Source organism: Lithobates pipiens, unplaced genomic scaffold, assembly GCF_037356315.1.
Source record: "Lithobates pipiens isolate NorthernLeopardFrog02 unplaced genomic scaffold, aLitPip1_a1.2 Scaffold_8, whole genome shotgun sequence".
NCBI lineage: Eukaryota > Metazoa > Chordata > Amphibia > Anura > Ranidae > Lithobates > Lithobates pipiens.
In genome coordinates, this window is record NW_027507903.1 from 591,091,672 (window position 1) to 591,106,759 (window position 15,088).

A 15,088-nucleotide genomic window follows, 5' to 3' on the forward strand; every position below is an offset into this window, starting at 1 on the left:
TTGCTGGTTCTTTGTCCACACCACAAATGCAAGGCCACAACATGTAAATAGGAATTTCTTCATAATATACAATTATAAATGTATTATTAGAGAGCATTCATTATAGTCTATTCTCTATATTTCATGCTATATAGGAAGACACAGTTGGATGCTCAGGTATAATCCACCCATCAACAGGCCAAACTATCTTTAGATTCCTGCTGAGTTCTTAATTAAACAGTCAAGCATGAACTTAGATAAACTGTTACTCCAAGTGGATCCGCCGTCACTGTCTTCCACAATCCTCAAGTATTCAAGTGCTAGCCCAGTTCATCCAACTGTGCACAATATAACATCCAAAAATCTGGATGGCTGCACTTCTGAAAAACATCCAGTCTTTATTATGGTAGTAAAAGCATTCCAATGCAGCACTATGACACAGTGGGGACATCGAAAAATTAAGGTATTTCACACTATATCAGTGCTTATTCATGATTGAACTGTTCAGAAGTGCAGCTTTCCGAATTTTTGGATGTTCTATTGAGCCAAGTATACTGTAAATGTTTAGTTAAAGTCAATTCCCAAACAAATCTGACTTCTTTTTCTGTGGGAAATTCTTAAAGTATTCTGCCTAGTGCCTGCAAGACAATCTAATAGTATTACGTTCAATTCATAAAGCTTTACACAAGGATAAGACTATTTTTTTTTTGCCTTGTGACTGTAATTTTTACTTCCCGTCACAGCTAAAAATAACTTTTTAAAAATATGGATCCTTCTCCTGTTTTTTTTTTAACTTTCTGATTTAAGCCTCTAATGTTCCACTGTAAAATATACTGCTCTTTCCTTGGTGTCCAGTGTGTCACTAGAACTTTTGTCCCTGTAAATCCCAGTTACTATACAAATGAACATATCAGGAATATATATTTTATTTTAAGTAAACAGCAAAGTTTTTATTAAAAATCCTCAGTGGAGGAAAAGATATATTTATGAAAGCCTTTTTCTGTGCTGCTGGTAAATAAACGTATGAAGCGGGGTTCCTTCCTGTTACTTCACCTGCAATGCACGTGTAGATCATAATGAGGTGACAGTAGAGAATGAAACACATCCTCTGTGCCCGCCCCACCATGTAACCCGAGTAGTCTGCGCCCATCATCACACTCGGGAGAGGGATGGTAGGTACCAGTGGGTAGAGGGAAGAAGTGCATGCAAACATCTCCCCCTTCCCCTTCCTCTTACTGACCTGGAAGCAAAATGACACTTCCGGGCCCCCATGTCAATTTTCCAGACACTAGATCCCACTTTTGTGCCACTTTTCCATGTACATTGAACTGCATTAGATTCATTGGAAGACAGGTGAGACAACAGGGGTATTGTAGACCCCTGGTGTCTCATTAAATAGAACGCATCACCTAAAAATCATGACATAGAGTATTATAGAGACAGTATAATAGCAGAATGAAAGTACCAAGTATACTATAACATGAAACTGTAAAGTCACAAATCTCTACAAGTATCTGTATAACTTCTACAGCTTCCTCTATCATTGATATTACAATCACAGTATCATCTTTTAGAAATGATGTGCAATCCATGGATTTTATATTTACATTCCCTGCTATTGTCTTAACTCCAAACCTTCAAATGTTACTGAACCGGTCACATCACTGGAGCAATTACCTAAATACAAATAAAAATACAAGTAGACCTTTAGGCAATTGGAAACACACCTTACATTGTTCTGAATAGATCCTTTTAGCCAATCCAAAGCTGTCTCATGTTAGTGAATGGGGGTGAAGTGAATATAAGGTGAATCAGAACTCAGACAGGTAGAAAGATTACTGGCAGACAAGGAGAACACGGAGCAGCTGAAGGATCCCAATATTATACCATACCAGGTAAGATATAGAACTTTCCATATACATTTTTTTGTTCTTATACATTTTCATGAAATTGAATAGTCCTTGTCATTTGCATCTGGGTGTTGTATTATTGTATTATCATGCTTTATTACATTTTTATATTTAATAATAAATTTCCCTAATCATTAAGTCCCACCTTTCAAAAGGAATTTATAAAAATTAAATACCTGAGGTGCAATTGGTTTATTTGATTCTCTGTGAATAGAGATATTTATGAGCAAACAGAATTTTCAAGTATATCTGAAACCGAAACATGTTAGATATTGCCAAAGAGTAGAATTCCTATCAAATTGTATTGCTCTCAGTGAGAGATCATTATCAAAAAGAATAGAAAATGATGGGAAATCCAAATGGGTATGGTTAAAATTGGAACAGGAGTTCATGGGAAATCTTTCAATGAATACAACTGACAATGACATTGGAAGCAATAACTATCTAAGAGAGGATTTCCTCTCACTTTGAAGATATTTGATCTTCTTGTTGTATTTTAATTATAGGAAAGTGAGTTAAAAGTATGTAAGTAAATATACCTTATGCAAAACAGACCAGACAAAAATGATAAGGGTTCTAGCATTATCTATGCTATCCAAAATGAAAAAAATATATAGGTTAGAATCAGGGGACTCTCATGCATGAACAGCCACCTTGTACTAACAAAATTCCATGGGTTTTAGAATTTGATAGACATCTTTGAGTGCCCCTGTAAGTTACCCCCCCCCCCCCCATTTTGAAATTACACACCTCCTGATTATCTCCTCCTGTGGTTCACTCTGTGCATCCCTTTGGGTGGGGTGCACAGGATCCACATATTTATTTGGGGTTCCCTTTGGTTTTGACCCTTGCCCACTCTGATTTATCCAAGTGGGTGGTTGGAATGGTTTGCATTCATTTCTAAGTGGTTTCTTGATGAAGTGCAAGAGCGAAACATGTTGAAACCACCATTAACCACTTGCTTACTGGGCACTTAAACCCCCCTCAGTCCCAGACCAATTTTCAGGTTTCAGCGCTGATGCACTTTGAATGACAATTGCGCGGGCATACAACACTGTACCCAAATGAAATTTTTATCATTTTTTTCCCACAAATAGAGCTTTCTTTTGGTGGTATTTAGTTACAGCTCGGAGTTTTATTTTTTGCTAAACAAACAAAAAAAGATGCAAAAAAATAAAATAAATAAATCATGTTTTAATAGTTTGTTATAAAATTTTGCAAACGGGTCATTTTTCTCCTTCATTGAAGTGCGCTGATTAGGCGGCACTGATGGCTGCATTGGTGGGCACTGATGGGCTGCATTGGTGGGCACTGATGGGCTGCATTGGTGGGCACTGATAGGCTGCACTGGTGGGCACTGATAGGCATAGTTAAGGCGGCACTAATAGGCACAGATAAGGCGGCACCGATGGGCACAGATAAGGCGGCACTGATGGGCAAAGATGGGCACAGATAAGATGGCATGGATGGGTGGCACGGATAAGTGGCATGGATGGGTGGCACGGATGGGCACTGATAGGTACCACTGATAGATGGGACTGATGGGCACTGATAGGTGGCACTGATAGGTGGCTCTGATAGGTGGCACTGCTGGGCACTGATGGGCGGCACTGCTGGGCACTGATGGGCGGCACTGCTGGGCACTGATGGGCGGCACTGGGTCACAGCACCTTTGAGGCAGATTGTGGGCACTGTGGGTGGCACTGTTGGTGGCACTGCTGGATGGCACTGTGGGTGGCATTGTGGGTGGCACTGTAGGTGGCACTGTGGGCACTATGGGCACTGATGGGGGCACTGATGGGGGACACTTACTTTTATTCAGGATGGCACGGCGGTGGGCAGGTGGGCACTGGCAGGGGGCAGGTGGTCAGCTGTATTGCTGGCCGTGATCGGGACTGATGTCCCGATCACGGCCGCCGGTGATCGGCTTTTTTTTTCTCTCCTCGCGCTGTCAGCGCGAGGAGGAATAATAGCCGATTACCGGCTCCGTTCTATCACATGATCAACTGTCATTGGCTGACAGCTGATCACGTGATAAGGGGTCGGGATCGACCCCTTGCACGGATCGGTGATCAGGCGAGTCTCACGGACTCGCCGATCACAGAGCGCGCCGCGCGCGCCCCTCAGGGGGCGCGCAGGCCGCTCATATCCGGGACGACGTCAATAGACGTAGTCCCGGAAATGTGGGTCCGCGCTGTTGCCGTCATTTGGCAATAGCGCGGTACCCAAGTGGTTAATGATTTCCTATACACAGGAAACATGACACATAAAACTTTGATACAATGCATTACATGCATTTTATTTTGGGGTACAATGTATAATTTATCCAATTTTCAATGGTTTTAACAATGTCTGATTTGTAAATAAATTTTGGCACCTGACAAATGTCTACAAGTATATGCATACCCTCTACAGCTTCCTCTCTCATTGTCATTACAATCACAGTATCGTCTCTTATAAATGCTAATGATAAGTGCGAACCATGGATTTTACATTTACATTCCCTTTTAGTGTCTTCCCTCCAAACCTTCAAATGTTAATGTGCTTGTCACCTGACTGGAGAAATAACTTGAATACAAATGAAAATGCAAACATACCTCTAATCAATAGGAAACACACCTTACATTGTTCTGAATAATTCCCTACAGCCAATCTAAAGACGTCTCATGTTATTGAATGGGGGTGGAATGAATATAAGGTGAAACAGAGCTCAGCCAAGTAGAAGGATTACCGTTGATGAAGAGAACAAGGAGCAGCTGAAGGATCCCAATACTACATCATACCAGGTAAGATAAATTACTTTCCACTAATTTTTTTTAGTTTCTCATACATTTTTATCAAGTTGAATAGTTCCTTTCATTAATAACTGAGTGGTGTAGTATTGTATTTTCATGCTGTATTCGCTTATTATATTTAATAATATATTCCTCTAACCATTAAGAACCACATTTCCAAACCTAAGAAAAGTTACAGTATGTTACTCAAAATATAAGTTTTCTACTATACATAAAATACATTTCCTCTTCAAAAATGTGCCTAGCAGTTCATTGCAAGCTCATATTTTTAATCTAGATACTTTCAAAGTATTAAAGTGACTGTAAACCATTATTTGTCACCACTCCCTCCTCATTATGAGGGGCTCCCACCATCCCTGTGCTGTGCTCATTATGAGGGGGCTCCCACCATCCCTGTGCTGTGCTCATTATGAGGGGGCTCCCACCATCCCTGTGCTGTGCTTATTCCTGGGTTTGTACCCCTGCTGTGCTCATTATGAGTGGGCTCCCACCATCCCTGTGCTGTGCTGACTTCCCAGAGGAAGTCAGGACAGCACAGGGATGGTGGGAGCCACTCATAATGAGCACAGCAGGGGTACAGCCCCAGGAGGAAGTCAGCACAGCACAGGGATGGTGGGAGACCCTCATAATGAGCACAGTAGGGGTACAGCCCCAAGAGGAAGTCAGCACAGCACATGGATGGTGGGAGCCCCCTCAAAATGAGCACAGCACAGGAATGGTGGGAGCCCCTCATAATGAGCACAGCACGGGTACAAACCCAGGAAGTCAGCACAGCACAGGGATGGTGAGAGTTCCTCCTGGGGCTGTAACCCTGCTGTGCTCATTATGATGGGCTCCCACCATCCCTGTGCTGTTCTACCTTCCTAGGTTTTTAACTTCATCGTAATGAATAATCGTAATTATTATGACAATAATAAAACGTTATTAACAACATTCTTATTTTGTCCGATTCTGAATCTCCAATCGACTACCAGTACCAGTCTCCCACTCCCATATTAAAAAGGGTAATTTCCCCAATCCTAACTCAGCAGCAGAAGAAAACCTCTGATTGGTCAAAAAAAACACCAGTCGCGTTTCCGTTGTAACAGAATTTTGATCTGAAATTCGTAAACGAAATTTCATATAAAATTCAGAAGCATAGCAATTTGTATTTTGGATGCTTGCAAATGTACGAATTTTCGGAAACTCGTACGAATTTTCGGAAACTCGTACGAATTTTCGGAAACTCGTACGAATTTTTGGAAACTCGTACGAATTTTTGGAAACTCGTACGAATTTTTGGAAACTCGTACTAATTTTCTAAACCTACGAAAAGAATCGCACATGTCTACTAGAATTATTGCTCTCACTCTAACAATAGTGGCAATATCTCACATGTATGGTATGAACATCGATTTCATATGCAGGTGCGACTTACGTATGTGTTCACTTCTGCGTGCGAGCTCGCTGTAATTCTTTTTATTATTATTTATTTTACTTTTTATTTTTTATTTTTACACTGTCCTTTTAACAAAAAAAATTGGGTCACTTTTAGTCCTATTACAAGGAATATAAGCATCCCTTGTAATAGAAAAAAAAGTATGACAGGACATCTTAAAGCGGTTGTATCCTCCGCTTGGTGATTTTTACCTACAGGTAAGCCTATAATAAGGCTTACCTGTAGGTAAAAAGAATATCTCCTAAACCTGTGCGGTTTAGGAGATATTCACCTTGCATCCAGCCATTGATGTCAGCAGCGCATGCGTTCTGAAGGTCCGGTGGATGCTGTCGGAAAATCAGAGCTCTCTGCCGGAAACAGGACTCCCACACACATGTGCGGGAGTGACATCATTGCGGCTCCAGCACTGTGAAAAAGAAATGCAGAGGGAACATGTCAGCTCCCTCAGCGGTGACCGAGAGGCAATGTCAGTGCTTTGTTCTAAAGGAAGTATTTCATGAGCCAGTAAGCAGTGCATACTAGCTCATTATGCCTTTACCTCACGTTTTTTTGTGGGCATAAACCTGGCCCTCTCCTGCCCCTGATAAAGGTGATCTTGCTGTGAATCTGCTGCAGAGACCACTTTTATCCCAAAGAGGAGCATCCGCTGTTTCTGAAAATACTAGGGTTATGGCAACTAGCTGCTGCCATAACAACGGTATTTAGTGACAAAGTAAGGGAGTACAGCTATGGCGGTTTGTGGTAAGTGGTTAAATTGGACATAACAAGGTGCAAAACTAAAATTTGAAGTACCGTATTTATCAGAGTATAACACGCGCCGGCGTATAACACGCACCCCAAGTTTAGGAGGGAATTTTAAGGAAAAAACTTTTAGGAGGGAAGTTTAAGGGAAAAAAAAACTTACATTTATATGCCCATCAGTGTCATCTGCAGCCTTGTCCACCATTGCAGCCTTGTCCACCATTGCAGTCTTATGCAGCCTTGTCCACCATTGCAGCCTTATGCAGCCTTGTCCACCATTGCAGCCTTATGCAGCCTTGTCCACCATTGCAGCCTTATGCAGCCTTGTCCCACCAGTGCAGTCTTGTCCCCCATTGCAGTCTTGTCCCCCATTGCAGACGTGTCTATTTTATTTTTTAAAAATGCCGCCCCCGAGATACAGAGGCGGATGTGTATCTCGGCGGCGTGCGGTAGTTCTTGGCGGGCCTCCGGCCGCCTTCGGCTCTTCTCTGGCAGCTTTCGGATGCCTTCGGCCGTTCTTGGAAGCTTTCGGCCGCCGAGAAGAGCCGAAGGCGGCCATAAGCTTCCGAGAACGGCCAAAGGTGGCCGAAAGCTGCCAAGAAGAGCCGAAGGTGGCCGAAAGTCGCCTTGAAGAGCCGAAGGTGGCTGAAAGCCGCCCAGAGGCTCAGAATTTTGGGGGGTCGGCATATAACACGCACCCACGATTTTCCCCTGCTTTTAAGGGGAAAAAAGTATGTGTTATACGCTGATAAATACAGTATATGTTAGGCATTTCTCTTAATGTTGAATAGTGTAGAAAGGTAGAAACATATCAGTGTTTTAATACTGTCTGCTTTAGGCAATTGTAAAATAGACAGGCTCTAACAGCTGTTGCCTGGGAAGGCTACTTCACCAGAGCCTTCCGGGGAGATCCCAACTGCTAACTGTGAGATTTTGCAAATTCTCATGGGATCTTAGGAGAAAGGGTTTCTTGTTCATTTTAAACAACAATGTTTCTGAGTAGAGCATTCAGTGCATAGACACAAGGCCTGCCTGTGCATCATCATGTGTGGCAGCAATTCTTTGTCCCTAATTTCTATAGGGGGAAGAGCCCAGAGTCTAAAAACACCAAAGGTATTTCCAACAACAAAAGCCTGCATTTAAAAAAGTACAAATTTGTTTTTTGTTTTTTTTTGTTTCACAAAGTTTTATTGGGTGCAAAATAAAACAAATTACAACATAGTATAATTAGTTTTTTAATTGCCACTTCAAAACTGTTCAAAGGTGGCTTTATTTTATTTCTTATGATGTGAGTAAAGAACTGCTTTAATAATATTTACTAAATGAATGCAAACATTTCCCTCTATTATTGGTAATTATGACTTGGGATGAGCTGGGTTCAGTCTGAACTCGGTCCAAATGAAAGTGCACTTGTGAATTATTTTTTTTTGCATATTTAATAGACTCAAAAATATTTACATACGATTACATTATATTAATACATTTTTATTTTGTTCTATAATATTTTTCACACTTCTTATGCTCAAATTCCCTGTGCACTGCAAGCCTCCTAAGGGTCCCAATTAAAAAGAAGTAAAATTACCATACCACAGCCATACCGTTGCTTTAAAAAAAAGAGAGATACTGCACGTTTAGACCCCTTTCACATCTTACGTAGTGGGAATTCATGTTTCCACTCGCAATTTACACATGTTTCTGCATGTTGTACATAGGGCAGTCCTTTCACGTGAATATGCTTTGTTTTGCAAAAGAGGGTCACACGCCTTTTTGGGCAAAATGCTTTGCATGATTTTTAAATGTGTGTTTTGCCATAATTTCCATGCAATTCTGTCATGAACAATCACATTGCCTTTAGGGTGGCATTAAGTGTTAATGGCATTCATACGCACGTTGTGTGTTTTGCCATGATTGCCACGTGATTTGGCATCATGGGCAGAATTGCCAGAAATTCCAAATTTGAATAGACAGCTGAATACAGCTGGAATAAACTCTGCGCCAAAAAATTATTATATATCTGGTGAAAAAAATATATATGTGAAAAAAACCCTTAGAATCCTCTCAAGGAAGCAGCAATTCCAAATTTGAGTGGGGCCTTATAAAGCGTGACCTGTGAAAGTCGTGAATCGCAGAGTTCTCTGTGCAGAGGAAAGTCTGGGAGCTACAGCAACCTCCAAACTGCAGCCTGTATATCATTAATGAGCTACAACATGCAGATTACAATGGGTTGTAACTTAGCCATTTTTAAGCAAAAGTGTATAGCAAAATCCACTTTCCATCTTTAATTAGCTACTAAGTCTCCACATTAAACAAACTCTATTTTTCTAAAACTGCACATTTCTCAACACCATGTTACTAAATTTGTACCCTACTAGTATTCCAATCGTTTATATAACTATATTTTTTTATTTGATTGCAGGTGGACGAAAGAGAAGAAATTGTAAAAGGTCTTTACAGCAAAGTATGATGGATGGAGCAGGTGAAAAGACATTTTCTTGCACCGAGTGTGATAAATCCTTTAGAGCAAAAATTCATTTAATTCATCATCAGAGGACTCACACGGGGGAAAAGCCATTTATGTGTTCAGAATGTCATAAGAGCTTCTTACGAAAGGATCGTCTTATTCAGCATCTGAGAATTCACACAGGAGAGAAGCCATATCAATGTTCAGAATGTGATCAACAGTTTTCACACCATAGTTCATTGATTGAACACAAGATGATTCACACAGGAGAGAAGCCATATCAGTGTACTGAATGTGACAATTTTTTTTACAGAAAATCAAGCCTCACAATTCATCAGATGATTCACACAGGAGAGAAGCCTTTCAGATGTTCAGAATGTAACAAGTGCTTCTCAGTGATTTCCGGTCTTTCTAAACATCAGAGGATTCACACAGGAGAGAAGCCACATCAATGCTGTGAATGCAATAAAGCTTTTATCAATAAAACTGATTTTATTAAACATCAGAGGATTCACACAGGAGAGAAGCCTTTCAGATGTTCAGAATGTAACAAGTGCTTCTCGGTAATATCCGGTCTTTATAAACATCAGAAGATTCACACAGGAGAGAAGCAATATCAGTGCTCTGAATGCAATAAATATTTTAGAGATAAAGCCAATCTTATGAAACATCAGATGATTCACACAGGAGAGAAGCCTTTCAGTTGTTCAGAATGTAACAAGTCCTTCTCATGCATATTTAATCTTACTCAACACATGAGGATTCACACAGGAGAGAAGCCATATCAGTGCTCTGAATGCAATAAAGCTTTTAACAATAAAGCTTATCTTAAGAATCATCAGAGGAGTCACACAGGAGAGAAGCCATATCAATGCCCTGAATGTAATAAAGGTTTTAGTCATAAATCAAACCTGAATGATCACCAGAAGGTCCACACAGGTGAGAAGCCATTTAGTGCTTCTCTGTAAAGTCAAATATGACTCAACACCTGAAAACACATACATAGGAAAGTCATTTAGATGTTCAGAATGTGCTTAGTTCAAATAGCAAAAAAACATTCTTGCGTTCAGAAGACTTACAGGAAAGAGGTTGTGTCCTTGTTCTTAACAACTTGACCTCCGGAAGATTTACCCCCTTTATGACCATGCAATTTTTTACTTTATCTAACAAACAAAACTTATGTCCTTTTTTCCCCCACAAATAGAGATTTATTTTGGTTGTATTTGATTACCACTGCGGTTTTTATTTTTTTACGCTATAAACAAATAAAGACCAACAATTGTGAAAAAAAATATAAATTTTTTCTTCATTCTGCTATAAAACATATCAAATAATAAAAAATAAAAAAAAATCTAATTTCTTCATCAATTTAGGCCAATGTGTATGCTGCTACATATTTTTGGTAAAAAAATCCCAATAAGCATATATTGATTGCTTTGTGCAAAATGTATTGCGTCTACAATTATGTTATATTTTTGTTTATTTATTTATATTAGTAATGGCGGCAACCAGTGACTCATTGCGGGAATGCAATATTGTGGCGGACAGTTGGGACACTAACTGACACTTTTGACACTTTTTGGGGACCAGTGACACTAATATAGTGATCAGTACTAAAAATCTACACTGTCATTGTACTAACAACCCTGGCTAATGACACATCAGGGGCGATCAAAGGGTTAACTGTGTGCCTAGCCAGTGTTTGTGCACAGTGTGGGAGGAGCCTTTACTTGGGTAACACATGGATCCATGTTTTTGCTTAACAGGAACACAGGATCCATACCTTCTGTATTGACAGAATGGCGATCTGTCTTGTTTACATAGGCAGATCGCTGTTATTGTGCTATGCCTAATGATCAGTTGATGCCAGCAAACATCAAGTCCTAGGTGCCTGCAGATCAGCTCCCGCTGTGTCTAATCACTGCGGGAGGGGGTTGCCGGTGCAACACATGCGTGCTCCAGGTCCAGAAGTGTTGGATCACGTACCTAGTACATGATACGGCTCAGCAGTGCCACCTTGCCCCAGTATATCTATGTTGTACAAGTGGTTAAAAACAAAAATGTTTCACAATCAAGGAGAATAACACAAAAAAACTCACACATAAGAAAAGGGAACTAAATGTTTCAAATCTGATCAGAACTTTAGACAGCAGAAACACCTGATTCAACACAAAAGGGTTCATCAGAGCCACTGTGAAAATAAATTGTAATAACTGTATATTATGAATAAACATTTGGCTAACTGATCAAACGATTTATGTAAATATGTTGAATGTGGGAAGTGTATACTGAAAGTTTATTGAATTTTTTCACTGCAAAGTATGCGTCCCCCTCCTGAGAATGTATTTGCCATGGCACCCAAAAGTGACTTGACTTAAATGTATCTGCCAGCTTTGGGTTAATATTAGGCAAAATCATTGATAAATATGCACGTAAAATAAAAATGGTCAATAATACTTGAATTTATGTTTCAAAAAGTTGAATTGCAATCTAAGGCCTCATTCACATGGGACCAGTAGACGGTGAATCAGCTGTTTGATTATGCAGCCAGCTGTTTTTGGTGCTGCATGCAGGCAGCCCAAGTAAGTCTAGGGAGGTTCAGCATCTGTACAAACACAGACACTCCTCCTAGTGTAACAGGTAGAGAGGAGCCAAACTGTCTCTGTTCCCCAGGTATGGTTCAAGCAGTGTTTTGATGCTTTACCTGAACCGCACTAAAATCAATTAGTTGAATCAGTTAAAAAAAATTGACAATTTTCTGGGCTAATAGGCAAAGGGTTGTAAAAAATAAATAGCATGGAGGTGGACACTGCCCTGGGGAACATGTACCAGTACAAAAATAAAATTAAAGAATTACATTTTGGCCAGGGGCAGTGATTTTTTATTTATTTTTTTAAGCACTGATATTTCTAAAGAAAAAATGTTTTTCAAATGGCAGGAAATTAAATCTCCCTTCTGGCCTCTATTTAAAAAAATACATAACATTGACCCCATTTAAGGTCCAAGGAGGGCTTTTAAAGCAAAAGGAAAACTCTACTTGTGTTAATAAAGAGTAATGTAATACATATATGCAACATTTAGTGCTAAAAATTTAATCACTGAATCCCTTTAACATAACATAATCTAAACGTTTGTGTACACTGTTTGTAGATATTAAAACTCCTGCCATTCCTTCTACAATAGAAATCAAACTTTATTTAGAAAGTTCTACCCCGTATGGCTGCAGATGTTCCCACCACTGCATTGTACTTGTAGGTTGCTTTGATTTTGCTATTCAGTTCATCCCATTTCAGCTTGATGGGGTGTAAGTTTGAAGACAGTACTGGTCATTTCATGATTTAAAGCCTACTTTTATCTTCTTTTCTTCTAAGGTAGTTCTGAAATAGCTTGGTGATATGTTTTGGGTCATTGTTTGGCTGCAGGATTAACCTCTGACCAACTAAGTATAGATCAGAGGGTATTGCATAGGGACTGTACAATGCTGTTTTAAGACCAGGACCTGAAGGGCCTGGTATGGATTTTGGGGGGAGCCCATGCATTTTTTTTTATAAATTTTGGTGCGGGGTTCCCATTAATATTCATAGCAGATCCAAAGGGTCTAGTAATGGACTGGGGTTGGGAACCCATGCTGTTTTTTTCAACGATTTTTATCTATATTGCCGGGATCCGACAATTCATTACAGCCGTGAGCAGTTTTAAATGACTTTTTTTCCTTAGAAATGTAATTTTGCTGTGGTATTATTCTAAACATGGAAAAATGTGCTACTTTACAGGCATACTAAGGTCACTCCCAAGGCACGATATTTAAAGGAATATTTCACTTTTATTGTTTCACTTTAAGCATTAATAAAATCACTGCTCCTGAAAAACTGTCTGTTTTTAAAACTTTTTTTGCATTGATGGGACAGGACCCGGGTCCCCAAACACTTTTTTTTATCAAAAGAATGAACAAGCGATAAACATTTTTAACCATAAGATGATACATTTAAAAAAAAAAAGGAAAAGAATATTAGTTGGGACTTTAAATGAGGAATACAGGGGCCCTTCGAGTCCCCTCCTCCATCCCGGTTCAATATATAAATAGGAGAACGTAGCTAGCGGGACTTTTCCATTTAGCACACGGGAGCAATGAAATAAATTGGATCAAAAATAGTATTAATTCATTCGAATTGTTATAAAATATTCGTATCAATTGTTCCCATGCATTTTACTATATAGTTACATAGTTACATAGTTACATAGTTAGTCAGGTTGAAAAAAGACACAAGTCCATCCAGTTCAACCTTAAAAACAAATAAATAAAATAAAAAATAATCGTACAATCCAGATACCCAATTTTATGCCCACAATTGATCCAGAGGAAGGCGAAAAAAAAGCCCAGCAGAGCATGCTCCAATTTGCTACAGCAGGGGAAAAAAATTCCTTCCTGATCCCCCAAGAGGCGATCGGATATTCCCTGGATCAACTTTACCTATGTTAGTACCCAGTTATATTATGTACCATCAGGAAAGTATCCAGGCCTTTCTTAAAGCAATCTACTGAACTGGCCAGAACCACCTCTGGCGGGAGTCTATTCCACATTTTCACAGCTCTAACTGTGAAGAAACCTTTCCGTACTTGAAGATGAAATCTCTTTTCCTCTAGACGTAAAGAGTGCCCCCGTGTCCTCTGGGTTGACCGTACAGAGAACAACTCAACACCAAGTTCACTATATGGACCCCTAATGTATTTGAACATGTTGATCATATCCCCCCTTAATCCCCCCTTATATATTAATATTTTTATATTTTTATACGTATACAATTCATAAAAAATATTGCACATTGATTAAACATTCCAACAAGGAGTTGGTACATATGTTATGAGATACAAGCAATGATTGAAACATGATTTTGTAAAATGGAATTAATGACTATACAGATATCTTACCATACCAGGTAAGATATAGAACTTTCCATATACATTTTTTTGTTCTTATACATTTTCATTAAATTGAATAGTCCTTGTCATTTGCATCTGGGTGTTGTAGTATTGTATTATCATGCTGTATTACATTTTTATATTTAATAATACATTTCCCTAATCATTAAGTCCCACCTTTCAAAAGGAATTTATAAAAATTAAATACCGGAGGTGCAATTGGTTTATTTGATTCTCTGTGAATAGAGATATTTATGAGCAAACAGAATTTTCAAGTATATCTGAAACAGAAACATGTTAGATATTGCCAAAGAGTAGAATCCCTATCAAATTGTATTGCTCTCAGTGAGAGCTCATTATCAAAAAGAATAGAAAATGATGGGAAATCCAAATGGTTATGGTTAAAATTGGAACAGGAGTTCATGGGAAATCTTTCAATGAATACAACTGACAATGACATTGGAAGCGATAACTATCTAAGAGAGGATTTCCTCTCACTTTGAAGATATTTGATCTTCTTGTTGTATTTTAATTATAGGAAAGTGAGTTAAAAGTATGTAAGTAAATATACCTTATGCAAAACAGACCAGACAAAAATGATAAGGGTTCTAGCATTATCTATGCTATCCAAAATGAAAAAAATATATAGGTTAGAATCAGGGGACTCTCATGCATAAACATCCACCTTGTACTAACAAAGTTCCATGGGTTTTAGAATTTGATAGACATCTTTAAGTACCCCTATAAGTTACCCCCCCCCCCCCCCCGTTTTGAAATTACACACCTCCTGATTATCTCCTCCTGTGGTTCACTCTGTGCATCCCTTCGGGTGGGGTGCACAGGA

At 39.3% G+C, this 15,088-nt stretch overlaps 1 protein-coding gene across 1 annotated transcript in view; it reads left to right on the forward strand.

The window, feature by feature from the left end:
• The window catches only part of LOC143962292 (uncharacterized), a 214,771-nt gene that overhangs the window by 195,279 nt on the left and 4,404 nt on the right, over nucleotides 1-15,088 (forward strand). Inside the window, 1 exon segment of the mRNA XM_077471595.1 lies at nucleotides 9,337-10,263. Coding sequence (XP_077327721.1) covers nucleotides 9,337-10,263 — 927 coding nt within the window.